The 20,832-nt window shown below is 47.5% G+C and overlaps 5 protein-coding genes across 5 annotated transcripts; 2 read left to right on the top strand and 3 right to left on the bottom strand.

Annotated features, from left to right (window-relative positions):
• Positions 1 to 1,037: 1,037 nt before the first annotated feature.
• On the top strand, positions 1,038 to 1,479 carry PHALS_03864 (DDE superfamily endonuclease, CENP-B-like; the record flags this gene model as incomplete). Its single annotated transcript, XM_024718159.1, has 2 exons — positions 1,038 to 1,080; positions 1,145 to 1,479. The coding sequence occupies 2 exons, from the start codon at positions 1,038 to 1,040 to the stop codon at positions 1,477 to 1,479; spliced, it is 378 nt and encodes a 125-aa protein (XP_024583585.1).
• Positions 1,480 to 13,972: 12,493 nt separating this feature from the next.
• On the top strand, positions 13,973 to 15,376 carry PHALS_03865 (uncharacterized protein; the record flags this gene model as incomplete). The annotated part of the gene is made up of 2 exons (XM_024718160.1): positions 13,973 to 14,326; positions 14,387 to 15,376. 2 exons carry the CDS (start codon positions 13,973 to 13,975, stop codon positions 15,374 to 15,376), a joined length of 1,344 nt encoding a protein of 447 aa, XP_024583586.1.
• Positions 15,377 to 15,609: 233 nt separating this feature from the next.
• On the bottom strand, positions 15,610 to 16,091 carry PHALS_03866 (conserved hypothetical protein; the record flags this gene model as incomplete). Its single annotated transcript, XM_024718161.1, has 3 exons — positions 15,610 to 15,734; positions 15,807 to 15,897; positions 15,951 to 16,091. 3 exons carry the CDS (start codon positions 16,089 to 16,091, stop codon positions 15,610 to 15,612), a joined length of 357 nt encoding a protein of 118 aa, XP_024583587.1.
• Positions 16,092 to 16,221: 130 nt separating this feature from the next.
• On the bottom strand, positions 16,222 to 18,592 carry PHALS_03867 (Cyclic nucleotide phosphodiesterase; the record flags this gene model as incomplete). The annotated part of the gene is made up of 7 exons (XM_024718162.1): positions 16,222 to 16,681; positions 16,748 to 16,836; positions 16,904 to 17,074; positions 17,134 to 17,255; positions 17,327 to 17,364; positions 17,426 to 17,544; positions 17,612 to 18,592. 7 exons carry the CDS (start codon positions 18,590 to 18,592, stop codon positions 16,222 to 16,224), a joined length of 1,980 nt encoding a protein of 659 aa, XP_024583588.1.
• Positions 18,593 to 19,347: 755 nt separating this feature from the next.
• PHALS_03868 (60s ribosomal protein) lies at positions 19,348 to 20,136 on the bottom strand (the record flags this gene model as incomplete). The annotated part of the gene is made up of 4 exons (XM_024718163.1): positions 19,348 to 19,437; positions 19,545 to 19,688; positions 19,780 to 19,983; positions 20,095 to 20,136. The coding sequence occupies 4 exons, from the start codon at positions 20,134 to 20,136 to the stop codon at positions 19,348 to 19,350; spliced, it is 480 nt and encodes a 159-aa protein (XP_024583589.1).
• Positions 20,137 to 20,832: the final 696 nt, after the last annotated feature.

Raw genomic sequence — 20,832 nt, forward strand, 5'->3', positions numbered from 1 at the left:
TGTTCCGCGCCTACTGGGTGATGTCGTTTCCCCGCGACGAACCAGACTGGTAGGCATTGGGGTGATGGTTCGAAGAACCTTGCGCAGTGAGCAACTGCTCCGAAGGTGACGGTTGTCTCCACAGAATAACACCGTCGCGTGTTTGTGTGCTGCCCGGTAGCTCGGAGCTCTGCTCCCTCATCCTCAGCATCGCCTAGATCCATGGGCACAGGCCCGATCGACGAACTGTTGGAATGTGCATTCCAACCAAGTCGTGCCGACCTGAATTTGGATTCGGCATTCAATGCCACATTCACCGCCTCTTCAAATGAAGATGAATGCACACGGAAGACTTCCATTATGGCCACGCCAGTGCGGAGGCCTTCTATGAATACGGTCACCGTGACCGCCTCCGAAAGGGGATCTGCTGCCATCCCGGTAACGAGAGTGCGCATCTCTTGGACAAAGTCCACCAATTCCTTGTTGCCCTGACGGGCGGATAGGAAACGCGATCGCACGCGATTTGCCTAATTAGGCGGCGAGAACACTCGTGAGAGCTGTAATTTGAGCTCCGCCCGAAGTGCCGCACGTCAGTGCCCATTCTCGCGCTCGCCCACCGAGCTTTGAGATGGCTAGCGCTACGCGCTGCTGCTCCCTTCCCCTCAAAGTCCTTAACGCTTACCATGAGCGGCTAAGGACGGGGAAAATCATCCGTCACTGACGGTGGCGTCACAGACGCGAATAATGCAGACACCTTCTGCTGCAGGTGCTCTAGCAGCGCGTTTCCGTAACTTGAAAACGCCTTTAGACGCGCACCGATTGCCTCGGGACCTAGCAGCCACGAGTGTTCCGACAAGTCAAGATTTCAGCAATGCGATTCCAATATTTCCATAATCCGACCACGTGGCAAATCAAATCACGTTTGCCACTTGGCTTCAGCATTTCGACCTTAAAATGCAAAAAAAGGTCGCTAAGTTCTTCTACTCCTGGATATTGCGTTCAGCCACACAGTCAACTATGTATGTCGGAATGTGACGGTACAGTTTCTACCACCCAACATGACATCACTGATCCAGCCATTGGATGTAGGTAAGCAAAACGGTATGACATTTTTTCTGCCTACTAACTACTGTCTCTGTTCTCGGAATCATTTGCTCATTCAAAGCTCGATATCGACGCAAGCTCGTTCGTTGTCTGCTTGATGCCATGCATGCTGGCGTCAATCGGAAGCTGAATGTGTCAGAGGTTGTGCAGTTTGCAATCGCCACTTGGGAGGAAGTGCCCGCTCAAGTACTGCGCAACTGCTGGTTGCCGTGCAACATTGTCGACGCGTCGACAATGGCTCGTCTGAGGCAGAAGAACGATTATGGTCTCGTGTCGGATGCGAGCGTGGAAGAGGATCTCGCTGGGCTGATGAAGGATATGTATGTTACTGACGGTGTCGATGCGTACATTGACGCAGACTCAGCAGAGCCAGTTGAATGGGCGCCCAGGATGTGATCGAAAGGATTGGGCTTGATGCGGATCAGGATAGTGGCAACGACTTGATGGCTGAAGCCCCGATACAACAATCAGCGGCTATAGCTTGATGTGTCAAAGCTTGCAGAATTTGTTGCTCGTCATCCCAACTGCGACGAAGGAAACACGAGCTCTAGCAAAAGTGGCAGAGATTCTCGAGAAAGACTGCATCGAGCGCATGACTAGAACCCCAGTATCTCATTACCTTGAATCAGATAATTTTGTTACCCTCCCAATGTGAACGGTTTATATGTGGAACATGATCGTCTGGCCGCACAGTTTAATGTCCACATATAGAGGTGTGACTGTAGTGAATAGCTATATTTTCGAACTCCTTTATCGCTTATAATCACGCCGAGTGTACTTTCTCCATGCTAAGCGCCATTCCGAATGACTTTCTGTATCGCTAGTTCAGAACAGCTTTTTCCGCAGTAGTGCTGCATTCATGTTCGATATTGAGTCTCAAATTTCTACTTGGGGTTTAAGTGAACTCAGGTACCAGTCAAATTCTTTCATCACAAAATGCACAAATTGACTGTCCGTATCAAATCCTTAGATTATTTGCAGAATTACAGATGTCGCACGTTGCTTAGCGAGGTCTATCCATCACGGGTTTTTAAGGCTTCAATTAGCCTGTTTGGTTGCTCTTGGTGGCCAATAAGGCATCGCTCACTGTTAGGTTAGGGTGGAAGAAGAAAATGTACTTCTATCCCAGTAGGCCAGCCCGCACCTAGGATTGTCTACCGGTTCTGCGTGGAAACTTGACACTAGATACCACCTCATCAAAAAGAAAGGCACACACCGGTGAACATTTTTAAGGTCCCCGCAGATGTAGCTTGCCGCTAAGACAATGTTTGGCGGTCAAGAGGTCACTCAGATGAGCTGATATTTTTCGCCACTTGCGCTACGATAGTTTTTCTCTTGCGTTCTAGCCGACACTTTTAGATCGCAAGTTGCATTTCGTGTTCATGCAATGTAAACCGACCTTTCAGAAGAGGTAGGTTTACACGAAAGGTCTCGGTACAGCTGCACCTTGATGAAGAGCAGAAGCTGCGAACGATTATAAAATTACGGCTACAAGAGTTTTCATCCCGTGGATATAATCCAACAACCTTTCATCTCTAAACGAGTGATTCATGGCTAAAGCCGCAGCGGTAAATCTGGTTTGGCGGTTCAAAGAGTAGCGAGACTAGTCGCTTGGGTACTTCAAAGCTTGCGCATACCACATATTAGTGCCCATTCTATCGCAGGGCTTCCTAATCTGGAGATTGCTAGCTGGAAGGGGAGCTGCTCTACTTCTAGCATAGTCTAAGGCCATCTCGATCTCTTGTGTGTGGAAGAGATTTTCCTTACATGTTGTAACGCTTGCCAGAAATACTTCCGCTCCTAGAGCAATGTTGGAGCTGTTGATACTACTGTCTGCAACTTTTTTAATAGGACTAACCAGTAAATTCTCACAGCTGGGGAAAGCCTTCAGGCGAGCGGTAATTGTTTCCAGGCTTTTTTCCCTTGTGATCTTGACTTGGGCTCGACTGAACTTAGTGGTTTTTTTAAGAGGCCGTCCGCAAACGCTATCAATTTGCGATCAAGTATCGCAAATTTTGGTATCATTTCGCACATGAGAAAATCAGGGCTCGTTGAGTACACGTAGAGAGGTCGGGAAGCAAGACTGTCTATAGACGTAGAATAAAGATACGCTCACCCCCCACAAGTAACTTGTAGTGTTTACGTAAATGAGTAATAAGATTTAAAAAAAAATCCAAGCTGCAAAAATCAAATTATTGATATAAAATGATTTCACCCATAAGTTTTGCGTGAGGCTAGCAGCCCACTTATCCTACTTCTCCTCTTAGATTATTATAAATGTGATAATTCTTACTAGTACAAGGTTAAGTTACTTCTCCACGGTAAAAGAGCACACTAAAACACCTCAGTACTAATCTCAGTGCTCTTCTGCTCCATACAAATTTGAAGGACAATAGCGTTGTTTGAACGTACGCCGGAATGGAAACGTACCTGATTGCGTAAGCCGTGCCCATTGCGCTATTATTGAGCTGTTGGTCTAGCGCTGATGATAGCTTATCGTGAGATACCTGTCGCTCTGACTGCGGTAATTTGTAATTCATATTTCGTGTCTTGTCGGCTCATGGGCTGGGGGAAAGTAGGCGTATCGTGCCAAAACTAAGACTTTCAGGTGTTGCTGGTAGCTTTCACAATCCAAAGAAATAAATTTTTCCGGCAGGGGCGAGGTGCGCTATCAGAGAGATACCGATTTTACATTTGGGGCACGTAGAGTAACGCACAGTAGAAAAATATTCATAGGGGTGGAGAGAATATGACTTCGCGCATCGATTATAGACTCATGAGATTTGCAAAAATTTACGTGTGCTTTTGTCGTGAGCGAAAGAAAGCCGACAGTGTAGTCGATTCTGGTAGATGTGAGATCATTATGGACATAGCTGTGACTTAAGAAGACATTGACAGACCGAAACTGCGTAAGATCGTTAGTACGTCCTGCTCCAGTATATGCTATAGCTCACAAAAAGCATCTTGAAAAGGTGATTGATGCCAGCCGCACCGCACGTTTCGACATATGGCCTCATGTGCATGCACCCATTTTACCGCCAAGGCGCAAAAACACAGTAGTGACAACATGGGATCTATTACTTGTTTTAGTTCCAATGCGAGCGATTGGCATAGTTTTGCAAGCATAAGATCTGTCTTGGTATATCAAAAAGCTTCCGGAATTTGTCGCAAATTCAGAATGATTACGTAGTTATTAGCTGCTCGGGAAAATGTAAGTTACACTTCCTTCCTGCGGGTGAAAAAGTAATCGCTGGCAATGGCGTGCCGAGGCAAGTCACACAGATGATAACTGTAACAGCAGAAGGCTTTTCATGTACGTTCAAGTTAATCCACACTGTCATGTGCAAAGAAATGTCACAGCACCTTGCTGAGACTACGAATGATTGGAGATTGGTAGTGACTCTCTGTGTGAGCGTTGCAACGTCACACCGTGCGAATTGCAGTATATCCACAAAATAGAAAGAGCTGATTTTACTTGTGGCTACTAACGGGGTGCATCAAATCGAAGGGTGTTTGACAGAATGCCAACCCAGATAACGGACAACTAGTAAAGTCTCAGTTTGCACGGAGTTGCTTCAATGTCATGACAGCTTTGGAAGCGTTACGGGGCGTCATATTATATTTTGTGCAATTAAGTTGAAGGCAAGGGCAGATGTCAAATATGCTTAATGTTGTGGTCGTGCAACGGGTGGCAAGATACTAGTTTTGGTTGAGAACCACTTCCGGAGACTTACTACATCCCGGTTATTAGTAAGCATATTATTGAGAAGTACCCCAAGCAACGCGAGATGCGCATATGAAGGTGGCAGATGTGGTTTTAAGGGAAATTAGTCCGCGGATGGCCCTGTGCCAGGCGCAAAATACTGCCTCACAGTGATTCATTTTGATCGATACAATTAAATAGATTATTCGTCGCTGGGAAGGCGAAGGTAGATATGGTGTGATGATCACTCATTGCCTACTTTCTCTGTTCGTCAAAATTAGGTGGCTAGCTCACGCTTTACATAGATTTGGTAGTGTCTTCGTTCCGACATAGACCCCAATTCCTTGATTAGACATGCCACCGAGTAAATGTCCGAGTATAATATGTATAGTGCGCAAAACTGCGAGATGATGCAATCAAATTTAAATGCTGGTTGACATCCCGTCCTCAGCGACAAAGATCATAAACGGCATGTTGTGGTATTATATCCAACGCCTTGACGCCATTGACTTTCTGATTACGATTGTTTTTTTATTTATACGTTCAAAAGATAATTTACCGGCTTTCGGTTGGTTCTTTTTCACTCTAAACTACTACGTCATGTGCTTAAGACTATGTGAGCGACCTCACTGTACGCCAAAATTATATCGGGCGCAGAAAAGAAAAAAATTACTGGTAGCTATGTGAGCAAGAAATGTGCTCAATCAAAGTGAAGGCCAAAGTTCATGACCAGTATCTCAGTCCTAATGATGCTCTTTGACAAGTTAGATATGGGCTTAGCTAGCAACGACTGTACTTGCAGCGGGGTTGCTTAGCTCTTTGCTTAGAGGAATAATTTTAACCCCTACACTCAAGGAAAGGGCTAGTGCCGCTTTTGCTGGGTGTTTTGGTACACCTCTTGCCGATCCTTTTCTCTTGGAATATTAGTAAAGGGTATTGGACTAATCATCCCGCAAATACCAATGTTGTTTACGATCTTGGTCAAATTGTAAGTTCAGCTTACTTAAAGTCACCCACATTCGTTCTATACTAGAACCAGTACGAGTATAGCGGATTGCAATCCGCTATATCTAAAGCCTTAATCAAGGCAGATGTACTCTTGCGTTCACAATTGAAACTATATTTATCTGCTTTATTTGCGGCAGAACCGCCTATATTCAAAACCTTAGGTTTCCCAAACTAAATAACAAATCCTAAGTAATATGCATAACTACTGGCAGTCCCGCCACGTAGTGTCTTCTTGTTACGGTGTAGCCACACCATTGTGTGATTAGAATGACTTGTATAATCTACATCCTTGTACGGTCACATCATCTTGAGTGACCCACCCTTTCATACCAGATTACCTGTCACCCCATTACACTCTCCCCGTCAATATTGTAATTACCCACAAATGACATTTAACTGTCGTCCCGTACGAGGCTCGCGTGTCTCAGACACCATACGTCCCTAGGACCGTCTTAATGCTTTCTCTGGTTGATGAGCCTTGTGTCTATGACACAAAAAACACCCAGACTCGCTGGGTTTCGAAAGCACCCGCGGGCAGAGCTTTTCTTCGTCTCCTGCTCGCGGTGCAACTCCAAACAGTGCGTCTGCGGCTTCAAGGGAAGCACAGCCCAAACCCTCGGCAACCGGGCGGCTGATTTTCTCGTCAAAAATTCGGAGGGAGTCAACTACAAGTCGAATACTCCTTTCCCTGGGTGGGAAGAAGAGAGGGCGAGGTGCGCCAACGGCGCGACGTGAGCACTGCCGAAACTTTGCGAACACCGCGTCCGTTTCCCAACCTCTCGACTTCCGGGGGAAGTGGTATCATTCCCAATCGCCTCAACGAGGCACAGACGCAGCATCTAGAGGCTGCCCTTAGGGCGGCTATGCAATCGCGTCCACGATCGGTCCTAGACCTTTGAGTGGAAATCGGCTTCAGCTCGGCGGATCCCGCTACTGGAGCAAAAGACGATCGTTGAGCGTCTACGTAGTCAGTCCCCGGCCACTACGCAAGCTGAGCTTGACGAACGTAAAGCTCTCCGAGCTCACTTCTTGGTACATCAAGCAATCTCAATGGATAGATACCACGACAGACTTTGCGCTTATATGGGGGTGTTCCTGTCTCCGCAATGAGGGCTATTCCTGATGAAGAGCTTATGAAAGCGGTGGGTGCAGCAGCAGCGGAAACTTTCCACGCTGTCTGACTTACAGCGGAGCCACAGGGAAGTGGACGAGTTGGCGTAGAACGCCAACCTGATTTGAGTTTGCCAAAATCAAGGCGCAACGCCAACTTCCTACTTATTGTCGCACTGCGAAGTATGGAATACTACATCACGCTCCCGCGAGCGCTGTGGTTTCTCACACGGATACGTCTACGGTGACAACAGCTCAGGGCAATAGCTCGAGCTCAGCTCATGGCCCTTCGTTTTTTCCTGCTATCTCCATAAAGCGCGGGGTGTACGACGATGCGGAGCATTATGATTTTTCTGAACATAAGCGTCCACGACGTCTTGGTAGTCCTGCCGAAGTGGCACCTCAAACTCCCACGAGCTCTCGGAGTTTTGGTATCCCCTCCATTTCACAAGCTATTGGGGTTGACCCTGTCGACGACGACCCACAAGGCGTTCCACGTGATAGCGGACGCCACCGTTCAATTCGGGTAGAGACGACTGCGGAAGATGACGACTTGGTCGATCGCCGTCCGGTGACTCGCGATGCTCTTCGAGCCCTGGAGAACAAAGTCCGTCGTCATCACCACTCTACCGTGCGTTTTCTGAGATCGCCGACCACTGTGCGGAAGACCCCAAGAGCCTGGAGCACTTTGTGTACCGACTAAATCACGTCGAGAATTCTCGCGCTCTGTTGGAGCGGCTCCTAGCCGTTGAGCAGACGAATACTGCACTTCGTGCGACGATGGAGCGCCTGGTGGAGTCAAAAACGAAATTTCTTGCGCTCAGTGCTCAAAACCAGTTGCTGGTCCAGCTTCTGGGTGGCAAAGTGCCTGTGCGTTCACTCAGTACGGCTTAGTCAAGCCACCGTTCACGTAGAATAGCGTGTAGCAGGTAGGCGTATGCACTTCATTGTTCGGAGCGAAATCCACAAGTGGCAGCACAGCGCTCCAGCGCTTAAGCGTCTCAGCGTAGACACTACGAAGGACGTCTTCAACTACGCGATTGACGCGCTCAGTTTGACCATCGGTCTGCAAATGGTCTGCTGTTGACATTGTCAACTTGGTGTATAGCACCCTGAAGATTGTCGTCCAAAACTTCTCATTTTAGCGTGGGTCCCTGTCAGAGACAATTGACTCCTGAAGTCCATGTTGTCGAAAGACTCGATCCGCAAAACGACGTCGCTGTACCCACACCGTCGATGGTGTCTGGCACTGCCGCAAGTTGAGCCATCTTGCTCGAACGGTCTGCCGAGTCCCTTCGGCAGGCCAAACACAAAGTCCATACTCATAGACTGCCAACACCCCGAGGGTACCGGTAAACCGGCCCGCGACACCGCCGCATTCGTAGAGGGTGTCACGCTTTGACACGTCTACCATGTGCGCACATATGTGCTCGTCCATTGTATAGCTTGAGCCATCAGTAGTGGGAACTCGCAGAGCTGTACGTCTTCTCACGACCGATATGACCACTGAGTGGAGTGTCATGGGCCTCTTAGAGGATACGGTAATTCATATCCTCATCGTGACGAACTACAATTCGTGGCGTATCCGTCAAATCGGCGCTTTAATACAGCAACCCGTTATTTAACGAATATCCGTGTTACCGTGCGCGCAATCGCGCCGACAGCATCTTGTCCGAGTTATCAAACTCCTTGCTCCCGAGACCCTGTACAAGCGCTACGCACATATCATCACCCGCGTATGAGGCGCAGATCAAATCCGTCACTAACGACGTCACCCTCGTGACATGAGCAAGCTCATAATCCGGTCTGCGTGATATCGCATCCGCCAAAACATTCTGCTTTCTGGCTGGTGCTTCACCTCGAAGTTATATTCGGCAAAGAAGGAGAGCCACCTGGCCATCCTCTGCGAAAGGTGAGGCGACTGAGTCGCATTTCCTAGTGACGTATGATCTGTCGGTACGTTACCGACAGAATACGAGGCATCTTCGACACCGCCGCATGTATTTTGTCTAACAAAGAATTTCCAAAAAACATTTTGCCGATTGATATCACAAACGGCTTTGAGCCGAGCAAGTGCATCCTGAATTTGACAAGTGCATACTTCTTCACAAGTAATTCCTTGTCGTGGACTGGGTAGTTCCTCTCCGCAGCTTTAAAGTTAGCGAGATTTGAACGCGATAATACATCACGCCCCTTGGCATCTGCTTGCAGCAGTGCTCAGCCAGGGGTATAGTCCGAAGCGTCACAGATGACACGAATAAGACGATCGGGGTCTGGTAACGTTAGTATTGGTGCATGAAGTAGTCTGTCTTTGACCCTGTCAAAAGCCTCCCGATGATCGGCGTCCCAACACCATTCCACATCCTTTCTAAGGAGATTCGACAATGGACGTGCCATTTCCGTATAATTTGCGCTATACTGTACAAAAAGTCGGCGAGGCTAAGCCACTTGCGCAAGTCCTTTTGATTCTTTGGAACCGGCCAGGCACTATGACATTGACCTAGTCGAGATCCGCTCGAAGGCCACGCTTCCCAATGAAGCACCCTAGAAAAGGGATTTCTTCAGCGCCGAAGACGCACTTCTCTGCATTTGCATACAGCGGATTCGTGTGCATGCACTCGAACACCGCTCTAAAATAGACGATGTTGTTCTCTTCATATGGTCTCCCGTGCCTCGCACGACTGTGGACGACGATGTCGTCGAAGTATGTCTTCTCATACGCCTGGTTGGGCCGGAACAGCTGCGTCACAGGACAATTGAATGTTGCTGGTGCATTTGACAGCCCTTGGGGTATCACCAGCCACTCCTAGGGCATCCCGCTCGGAGTACTTACCGCTTGTCAGTAGGTTTTCACTCGCTCTCACGAGCAATTAATAATACCCATCGACCAAGTCGAGTGCACTGTACTTTTGTATAGCCATCACATTGTTCTGGAGAACATTCCCTCCAGGAATCGGCGTCTGTGCCGAAACAGTGAAAGCGTCTAGCTTATTGTTAGCGTGAACAATACGCCATTTGCCTTTCGGCTTCCAGATACAAAACGTGGATGTCGAATGGGGAAACTTGCTCTCAAGCACCATTCCTGCGTCGTGCTTCGCACGGAAGAAGGCGTAAATGACGTCACACGGCAGGGGCTTTTGGTGTCTTACGCAGTATTTGATTACCGGAACCCGGTCGATCTCATGACGCACACCTCGATTCAGAGGTAGGACCGACGGTTAGTCTATAGAGACGACGACTCAATATTTCTTTTCCAACGAAAAGTGCGGATCCGAGGAATTCTTCGGGATCGAAGATCCACTTTGTGCGTTACACACTTTCTTGTTGGCCTCCAAGACAGCTTCATCCAGTAGCGACGACGAGTTAAACTCCTTGTTCGTATAATGATCACCTCGGCTAATTTACCTGCCTTCAAGGCACAGCCGAATTCTCGAAGGAGATCTCGTCCAGCTCAAGAAGAGCATTCACCGCGGGAATGTCACAAGGGTGACATTACCGTCTTCCTCACCCGTCCTAACGTTGACGAGGGTGTATAGTTGTCTATCGTCTACTATCGTAGCTGTGTATCGTCTACGGTATACACACCCTGGGTCAGGGTTGACGCCCTGCATTTTGCAGATAACGTACGGCTCGCCGTCTCTTCTCAATAGAGATTCTACTTCTTTTCGAGACCAGTGGAAACACGCACTCAGCTTCGTCCTGTGTTCCATCGGAGCCTTGATGCTAACAGCAACATCCAATGAAGCGCTGTTATTTCCGCAGTCTTCGTTTAGTGGATAACGTGCCACTTCACGCGCATCTGAAGAGCGTTGCCCAAGATGCCTCGGATCTCGTCCGACTATGTCAACCTTTGGCATGCAGCAACTGCTTCGAAATGTGAGCAGCGCTCATTGCATCACGTGCCACTCCACGCACATCACTGGGTCCTCGCCCTCGATGCCTTGTACCTTGCCACACTTGGCATGCAGCAACTGCTTTGATACTTGAGCAGTGCTCAGTGGGTTGCGTGCCAATTCATGTGGGGCCCTCACCCTGGATGTCTCGGCCTTTGGCCGACCATGCCACTCTTAATATGCAGAAACTGTTTCGTTACATTTCTCAGTGGGTCACGTATTACTCCACGTTCAGCCCGGAAGCCATGCTCGGAACTCCTGCCCGATACACCTTCGGTGTTCGACAACTCGGATACTCCGATGTCCAGCACATTGACCGTCCCGGTCCACTGTTAGCGCCAATAGCGCTTCTGCTTTATAGCAGAGGTGGGTTCATGAGTCACTAAAGCTCTGCCAGGAGACATGCGCGTAGCGACCAAGGTCTTCGACCTCCAATCGATCCATGGCTCATAATGCTCCAACCATGCCATACCAAGGATGAGATCATACCTTGAATCCAAGTCTAAGGCTAAACAGCTTTTCACGCTTTCGAAGTAAAAAAACTTAACACCAAGCTTCACAGGGACCCTCGGCACCGTGACGCAACTCCCTATTGCCAAGCAAAAAGGAACGTATAACTCAACCGCGCTTGCTGCGCCTCAGCATACAGTTCGATCGTGGAGCATCGAGCATAACAACCCGACACCCTGGAATCGATCAAGATCTTCCATGGCTTCCCAAAGCCCTTCACGGTCGCTTTAAAGACCAGCAAGCCCGGCTTGCATACATGTTCCGTGTTCAAAAGCACGGAGCTCTTCGGGGCTGGGTCCTGCTGACCTCACCTCTTTGAGGCTCAACAGAACTCAATTCTTCCTCAGTAGGGCACCCTGCGCCTACTGGGTCTGCTCGTTTTCCCGCGACAAACCAGTCTTGTGAGAAGCGGGACGTCGGCTCGATGAACCTTAAGGCGCCTTGCGCAGAAGTCAACCGGTCTGACGGTGACGGGTGTCTCCACAGAAAAAACACCGTCGAGTGTTTGAACGCTGCGCTCTTCTCACTCTTTCTCACCATAGTTGAGATACATTGGCTCACGCCCGCTCGACTAGCTATAAGGGTGTGTATTTTAGCCAAGTCGTGCCGACATGGAGTTCAATTCGGCATTGAATGCCACATTCACCGCTTCTTCAAAAGAAGACGGATGCACACGGAAGACTTCCATTCTGGCCACGCCAGTGCGGAGGCTCTCCAGAAAGACGGTCACTGTGACCACCTAGGGGAAAGGATCTGCTGCTGCCCAGGCAATGAGAGGACGCAACTCTTGGACAGACCTCCAACTCCTTCTTTCCCTGTCGGGCGGCAAAAAAACGCGATCACATGCGATATGCTTGGTTTGACGGTGAGATCACCCGTAAAAACTGCAGCTTCGGCTTCGTCCAGGAGGGAAACGCCTTTTCAACCAAGATCCGCACGTCAGTGTCCATTCTCGCGCCCGACCACCGAGCTTGTAGATAGCTAGCGCCAAGCGCTGTTCTCGTTCTGGATCATGACGGATGCCATTGCCATCTCGGTCTTTTTCACTCTCCATCGTTACCCTTAAATGTCTTAACGCACACCATGAGCGGTCTGGGTCGGTGAGAGTCATCTGTCGTCGACGGTGGCGTCATGGACGCTATCGTCGCCGATATCTTTGCTCTAGGTGCTCTAGCATAGCATTTTCGAGGCTTAAAAATGCCTCTAGGCGCGCGCGTTTCGCTCCAGATCCTTGCGAATCAAGGAATTGCACGCCATCAAGGCCAAGCAGGGACCTTAGCTTTTTAAGCCCGTCCTGCATGCCCTGGGGGCAAGAGGAGAATTTCTCCTTCCTCACAGAGGATCAGTTGTAACGACTCAGGTGTAGATCGACTACAAGTGCTATCAAGTGCAGCGGGGCTGCCATGGCTCTTTCGCTTAGAGAAAGCTAAGCTATAGTCGGTGACCTTCGGTCTATACTTAGAACCAGTGCGAGTGTAGTGGAATTTATCCGTTTACACCAAGAGTACCTAACACCTTTACCCAAGACAAATATACTCTTCCATTCAAAATGAGTTTCTCTGTTTAATTTGCGGCAAAGCCGTGAACATCTAAAACAATACGTTTTCCTGATTAAAAGTAAATCCTGATTAAAAGTAAATCCTGATCAAAATGCATAAGTACTGGTAGTCTAGCCACATAGTGGCTTTTTGTTAATGTGTAGCCACACCATTGTGTGGTTGCACCATCGTGTGCAATCCACCCCTTCATACCAGGGTACGTGTAATCCCGTTACACCCTCGGCTAAGAGAGAAGGGGTAAGCAAAAATGTTTATACAACCACATCTGCGAAAACCGTGAGGCTGCTCAGCCGGTGAAAGATCCTTCCGTCCTCCTCAGCATGGCCGAGGTCTTTTGTGCTCTCAAGGCTGTTTAAATCCAGTGCCAATTCGGCCTTCATGGCACGGAAGTTTCAAGCCGTATTCAAAGTGACCTTCCGCTTTATTGGTATATATATTGGGTGTACACTAGTCACACTAGTTCGGAGACCCTATGAAAATGTCAATTTTTCGCCTCCGAATGAGTGTCTCGTGCCATTGCGGTAAGAAGCGTGCTTAACTTTTAGGCATAACCTGCTAGTTTTCGCTTCCCTTGGCGTCTTCAAATGCATCTGATACATCTGAGCACTTGTCTTGGGTACGCCTCTTTCACTGCACGCAAGTGACCATTTTCGTGCGCGGGCTCCTAGATGGGAGACCACAAGCGCGACGCCCTGTTGCTTTATTTGAACCATGGCCGAATTCATGGCCATCGTAGTTTTTTTCGGAGACGCCGCCATGATCCTGGACGCTCAACACCAGCAACCTCACGGTGGCTGTCATCTCTTCTTCGACGCCCAGTTGGAGCGCTCCCGAGAATGTATCGCCAGCGCATTGTGAATATATGCGTGCTGCTATTTTTATTTTTTAATAAACCGTGCCACGAAACTGTTCTGAATACCGATACTTCGGTACTTTTGGATATTTACAAGAAATAAATTTAATAGTGGTTGCTGATAGGATTTATCAGGTAAAACAGGTTTTGCTACTTAATTGGTCTGCTTATGAGAGGTAAAAGCTAATTTATATTTTAATTCTGAAAAACAGCAAAAGCAAACTTTTTGGAGAAGCAAACCGAAGAAGCCAGCATGCAGGACGTGAAGGAGGAGAAGGAGGAGAAGGAGTATGTTTTCATATTGTCAAAGAAACTCAGTGATTCGAGTGGCTTCCATGTGTTGCAAGATACGGATGCGTCTCCCCTTCCAGTCGCATCGGCTACCTCTTCTTCAAACGGGAGTGCAACGTTTGGCGACTCGGAAGTTGAAGACGATGACGACGCGGAATCGGTGGAGCTTGATCAGATGCCTGTGGCTATGCCTTTTCTACCAGCTCTTGATGCTTCGACTCAGATTACTATTCACGATGGCTACAGCGATGCCATTATGGACGCACAACACGCGCTAGACTCGCGTCTGTTGGCGTATTCCCAGTACCAGCAGATGGTGAGTAACAATATATACAAATGACAGAACTGACTGTTAATACGATCATAATGGTGATAGGCCCGACCAAAGCAATCGCTATTGACGCCAAGACGACCTACGGCAGAGCGATTTGTCATGACTGCCAGACCTACTGTGGTAGACCGTCCAGTGACTGTTTGCATGGGCTGGCAACGTGTGTCAAATATCGACTCGAGTAGCCGTGACTGCCTGCGCGTTTTGGAGGAAGATGGTGTGTCGTACGAGCCACATGATACTGCTTACAGCGTCAAGTATCTGGCACCCGTGCTGCCATTTGGCGACTGCCTGTTTTTATCAATGGAACAGCTCTTATTGTACACTGAGGAGTGTGAACCATTGTCGCCTGAAGGAATTCGTCATGTGGCTACTAAGTTTTTTCTAGCTCACTATAATGCAAGCACGCCTGAAGAGCAGCAGAAGATTGACAGGGCCGTTCAGAATCTTTACTTTCCAAGTTTGAAGGGTGGCTGGGGCGTCAGTTCAGTTCAAACACGACGGTTTGTGGCTCGTCGGAGCGAGAAGAAGAGACTACTAGACAAGTGTGCAGAGCTTCAAAAGCGTGGGTATTCGTGGGGTAAAGCTGCAGAAGCTGTATATACCGAAAATGCACAGCCGGTTGTAGATGCTCAGTCTTACTGCGACTACATGATGGTGGGACGAGGAGAAAACACCCACTTTCTTATTGGCCTGAACTATAGCAGCCACGGATTAATATCAGTTGACAATGATCCTGACAATTCCCGTGTGGCATGGGGCGATGACTTTGTACTTGAGGCACTGGCGACTGCGTACCAGCGTGATGTCTTTGTAGTCCTCGTTGGATGTGGTAAGATGTTTTTTCTTCCGCACCGACCGCGCGGCGAAGAAGGACTAAACAGGACTAAGATTTGCCACTCCAAAGGTCACGCACCTTGGTTTCTGCTCATGCGATTGACTGGAAGTGACCGTGGTGGAGACCATTACGAGCCAATGCTTTGTGAGCGACTGCGTGGTGATGGATCCCCGGAATTTGGCTCGATCGGAGACTAATTGATCTTGGCCTATGAATTTGAATTCTGAATTTGTGTTGCTACAGTTGCGATGTAATTTAAGAAGAATACGCGACTATATACCATTTTATAAAGCTTTTGTTGCCCAATTCGAATCAAAGCAATCACTGGATTACCATATCAGAAATCTCACAATTTGCTCAGCATTTTAAGCTATCAACAGCTGACAACGCTTTTCTCCATTTGACCACCCATGCGGTAGCAAAAAGCAATTTAGTTGCCAAGGGTCTCCAGACTCTTTTCCCATTTGTCTAAATTGCCCGGCAACTTTGACCACTCGTCAAATTCATCATCGAAGAGCGACGGAATAGATGCCGACGTCGAGCTTAAATTTGATGCTGTGCATGCCATAGTCATATAACACAATGATTAGAACCAGTAAAGCACACATAGTAGGTTACAAGCCGTACGAATGACGATTTCTTCCTCTTTCTTCTTGGAAGGCTTAAGCTTGAATAGCATAATAAGAGTCGTGTAGGCTCCAAGCGTGGCCAATACAATCTGACAAAAACATCATTAAATTACATCTAACATCACATACTTCATGTGCGTACATGGTAGTCCTTCGGCAAGTAGTGGCGGACTTTGGCCTCTAGACTACCTTCAACAGGAGCCGGCCCATGGCCCATCAGGCGACACTGCGCGGGAGTACGACGAACATGAGTGGGCGCAACTCTTTTCACGAGGCTTAACATGATACAAGAAGTTATTTTCTTATTTAATATAGTGGGGGTCTCAAACGTGAGGAGGATATTTTCCTTATAAATGATTGGTCAAAACGCACGTATGAGCTAACTACTGTATCACATTTTGCTACGCTGGCCTCTACGCGCTGTCAACAGCAACGAGTAGAGAAGTGCCTGCGTCTACGTCTTTGTTCATAGAGATTGCAGGTTTAAGAAGCGATACTTGTGGCTTGTTGCGATTTATTTCATCCTGCCAATACATAAGATTGGCGTCCAGCTGCTCCACGCAATGGTTTAGGCGTGCACAAGGCAGGTGGCTCAGAGTTAAAAAGAGTGGCCTTACTATGCCAATGATAAAGCCCGCCTGCATCTTTTCGAGTGGAATTGGCTGCTCTCGATCGTAGCCTATGCTTACGGGAAGCAGCAGCTCGCGTTCTTTGTCGCCCTGCTGGTAAAATTCTTCCTTAATCCGCTCCGTCCAATTGAGATATATGCGCAGCGACTTAGACGGATTGGATACATCCGCAGCGTGCAGAATCATTTGCAAGACCAGACGATCATCATCCGGATCAGCAACTTTCCAACCTTCTTCTGTTGCTCTGCAGTGCCATAAGAAACTTTGAGCAATTGCGTACTACGATTTGCGTTTAACATACAGACATTACCTTCGCACGAGAATATCAAGTTTGCCTAAAAACGCGGAATGTACGCTATTGTCCGTAGCTAGGACCATGTCAGTGATCAAACTGCGAACCTGAATTTTTCCACGATACAAAGGTCAACCATGTCTAAGAAGGTAAATGACATTCTCAACGTCTCACCTCGTGCTGTTCGACCTTTGTGAGACCTTGAAGGATATTGCATTGTGGTTCCTTTAGTAACTGAAAGGCCAATGCACAATGCATGTGCTCTAGAGGTGAACGATACACATATTGGACAGCCAAGTCGTCGTTTACTGTAATGTGGAAGTTATTGCTATAGCTTGTATGACCCTAAAGAGGACACAAACGGGTCAAATTTTATCAACAACGATTCATTCAGCAATACCTACAACGTCGTGTATGATTGCTGCCAAAAGAGCCGTGCACTTGATGCGGTCGGTAAATAAGCTGCCGAAGTTTCCGACAGACAGAAAGTGGTGTAAAGTTTGTGTCACGTCAGCAGCGTGTTCGGCTGCACATGCGAACAAAACGGTTTTTTAGCTGCAACAATACTAGCGTCTGCGTGTACATTTACGACAGTACAATTGTGATACGGGTGTGCATGGTACCTGCGCTCGACACTGCATAGATGAGAGTGAGAAAACTAGCAACAAGTCATGAAGTATCGGCTACAGAACGTACTGTCGTAAAAACGATTGAACGCACGTTTTAGTTGTTCGAAAATGACAACAAATTTCGTACTGCTCTAATAGCGCATTTGCAATGATGCACAATGGTTGACCAGGAACTGCTGTCGCAATCTGCGTTTAAAATAAAAAACTATCACTACTAGTCCATAGATGTGCGCGGAAGTCATCAACAGCGTACCGCAAAGACATCAAAATTCCAAGTATCAATTTTGGCGATTTCGCTCTGCACAGCAAGAACAACGGATGGATTTGTGATTTCGGGGCAAACCTCGAGAGAACAACGACGCCGCTGCTCTTCTTTTTGCTTCATAACACGTGCTACTGCTATGCTCCACCGTTGCGCAACAGTCTCTTTATCACCGCTGTTGCTACCGTTTTCACCATCTAGATGATCCGACTGATACATTGCTAGCAGACAGCGTCGCAACATGCTCGTCCGACGCAGCGCACCACGAAAGGTTTTTACACTTTCCGATTCATGCAAGAAGTTTTGAATGAAAAAATGTTGCATGCTTTCGTCGAACACGTTCGAGTGAGTATCAAACAACTTCTGCATTGTGTTTTCAACACTTCGTTCATCCCATGTTGAGGTCACGGTTTCAAGTGCACGTGAAAAACCATACAAAATCTGGTCAAGCTCTACACGTTGCACCGCAGCCTCGCCATGCTCACTGTCGCATGCAAGCTGATGGAATTTGCGAAGCAGTGCTAATGCGTACATAATTGACTCGTCACTTGTATGATCATTCGAAGCCTCTGAGGCAGTTGTTGTACATCGTGATGACGCATGCTCAATCCTGCTAGGAAAACGGCTGTTTTTATCACATTTTTCTTCAACTTGTTCAGCTTCGACTTCTGTTTCGACTACTGAAGTGCCAACAAGGCGCGGAGATGACTGAGATATTCTTAAACAAGCATTTTGCAGCAATGCCAATTCCTCGGGTATCTCTGTTGCGCTACTTTGCACGGTACGTGACATTGGCAACATTGATGAGCTAGCAGAAAGGACAGCAGCGTCACCTCCAGTAATCGTCTCAAGAGCAGACGTCGATGTTGCACGTAAAGTGTTGCCTGCATTCATGTTTAATCTGGAGCGTGCCAAATCTGCAATCGAGTGCAGCAGCATTTGGCGTTTGTGTTCCGTGACCTCGACCCCCATATGACGGAATCAAGCCAACAGTGCGTAATTTCGTGGCTGCTCGTCAAGCGACCCGTCGGACCAAAGTTTTTTTACAGTAACTTTAAAATCCTTTGCAGTGAAGACCGTGTCGCAACAACTCGACGTTTGCCGCAATCCTGTTTATTTGTCACAGCGATCAGTTGCACACGTAACCTATCGACGCGAAGATTCCTCTTGTTTCAAGATTGTTGGTTTTTTCTGTTCGGGCCTGCTAAACCTGTGTTTCTTATGTCTATTTTTAATTCTACAAGGAGTTGAAGCAATACGTAAATTAAAAACTGCCGTTATGGAAGCAGGGAGAAGAAGTGGCAGACAGCGGCAAAGTTCCTACGAACCGTTAGGACCTATTCCTGGCACGATGGGTTACTGCAATTTCATCGTACTATATTCCACTATGCTGCTGGAACCTTCTACAAAGGTTCAGACCTATATGAAGTACCACGCACTTCCTACCTTGCCAAAGTGAAATACGACAAGAACACAGAAATGTATACACATCGGTGACAAAAGTGCCACTTACTCGAATCAGTGATTGGCGATCCTTTATTTTCGAATAATGAAGCGACGGAGACAAAGCAACCCGAATAAACGGTCAACACACACTGCAATACTCGCAGAAACACACGACAAATGAGCATCACCCCACTTTCGAATGTAGTCGTGCCCGTTTTCGACCCACTGACCAATCATGATCTATGTCTTCGCATTCTAGATAATGTGTCGGTTCGTAGTTCTTAAGCGTGGTGAGCGGCCTTGGCACGAAGAGCAGCGTAGTAAGCTTTCATTTCTTCACGCTTCTGTAGAGCACGGCGGTGCGTGCCAAGCTGCGCAATCAATATTTTGAAGGCATAACATACTGTCAGTAAACATAATACTCGATAAAACTGCCATTTCTGTTACAGAAACACTACTAGAGTGGCTGACAACGTACGCGTTTCTTAGAAAACTTGTAAATACGTTTCTCTGCAGATGAACCACCGCTCTTGATCATGTCGAGAATACGTTTTTCGTATGGCATCAATCCGACCACTTCACGTACAATATCACGCACGAGTTTCGTCTTCTTGCCGGCGCGCTGTGGAAATTATTACATTTTGAAACAATTAGTATCTTTCAGCCGCAAAGGGCTGCCAAAATGCAGGCACTCAAATCTATAACGCACTTACGCCCTTGCGGGAAGCGGGGCGAGGAGCCACCTGCTTCTTGTTTACAGGAAACCCCTTGTTCAAACCCACAGCAATTCCAGTGGATGACATGTTGATGTTTTGCTTCCGAAAGACTAAAAGAACCGAACTAAATGCTTCCGCATCAGCTGGGGGATTGGTTGGTCGCTGCTTGGACGGTTCGATTGACCGGTTCGGATTGTAGACCTGCCAAAAAAACTTATGGGGTGGATTTATGTCATAAAACCCGTTTTTTAAATACGATATACAATTTTAAATTTAAAACCAGACTATTTCCACCCTGTGAGCTATAATTACTTGAGTTTTAACATTTAAGAGAATAGGACTCCATATCCGCATAGCTTGCCGCAAGTCAAAAAACAAATACATGTTCATTGTGAGGTTTTAAATCCCATACATTGATCATAGAGTGTAATAAATTTAGTGCCACACTTGATACAGCAAAACGAACAAGATGTGTATCGACATTGGATAACCTCGGCTTCTCCTAAGTAATGTGTGCGATCCCGACTATTGTGCGCTTGCTTACGCAGACTCTTTACGTGACGGGGTTCGCGTTCCCTGGTAGAAGTGTGTGGGTCGGGTCACATATGATGGTGTGACCACACAACGGTGTGGATACACTTGAACATGAAGTCAGTACGTGGCTGGACTGCCAGTAGTTATACATTTAATTAGGTTTTGCTTAAATCTATAGATATAGGCGGCTTTGCCGCAAATAAAACCGAGAAATACAGCTTACGTTTCAAACGAGAATCAATTAGCCTTGGGTTAAGATTGTAATTACTCTTGAAATAAGCGAATTGCGATCCGCTACACTCATACTGGTTCTAAGTGTAGAACGAGGGTCACCGACCTTAACCAAGAAAGAACTACGGCAGCCTCGCTGCAGGGCTTGGAATAAAGAGCGCAAGCTCTTTGGAAATGGCCAGTTCTTGTAGCACTAAATCCGGGTGGAGTGCTAAGAGTGTAACGAAGTTACACATACCCTGGTAACAGGTGTGTGTGTCACACCAGATGGGCATGGTGTGACCA

Source organism: Plasmopara halstedii (genome assembly GCF_900000015.1).
Source record: "Plasmopara halstedii genome assembly, contig: Scaffold_2386, whole genome shotgun sequence".
NCBI lineage: Eukaryota > Oomycota > Peronosporomycetes > Peronosporales > Peronosporaceae > Plasmopara > Plasmopara halstedii.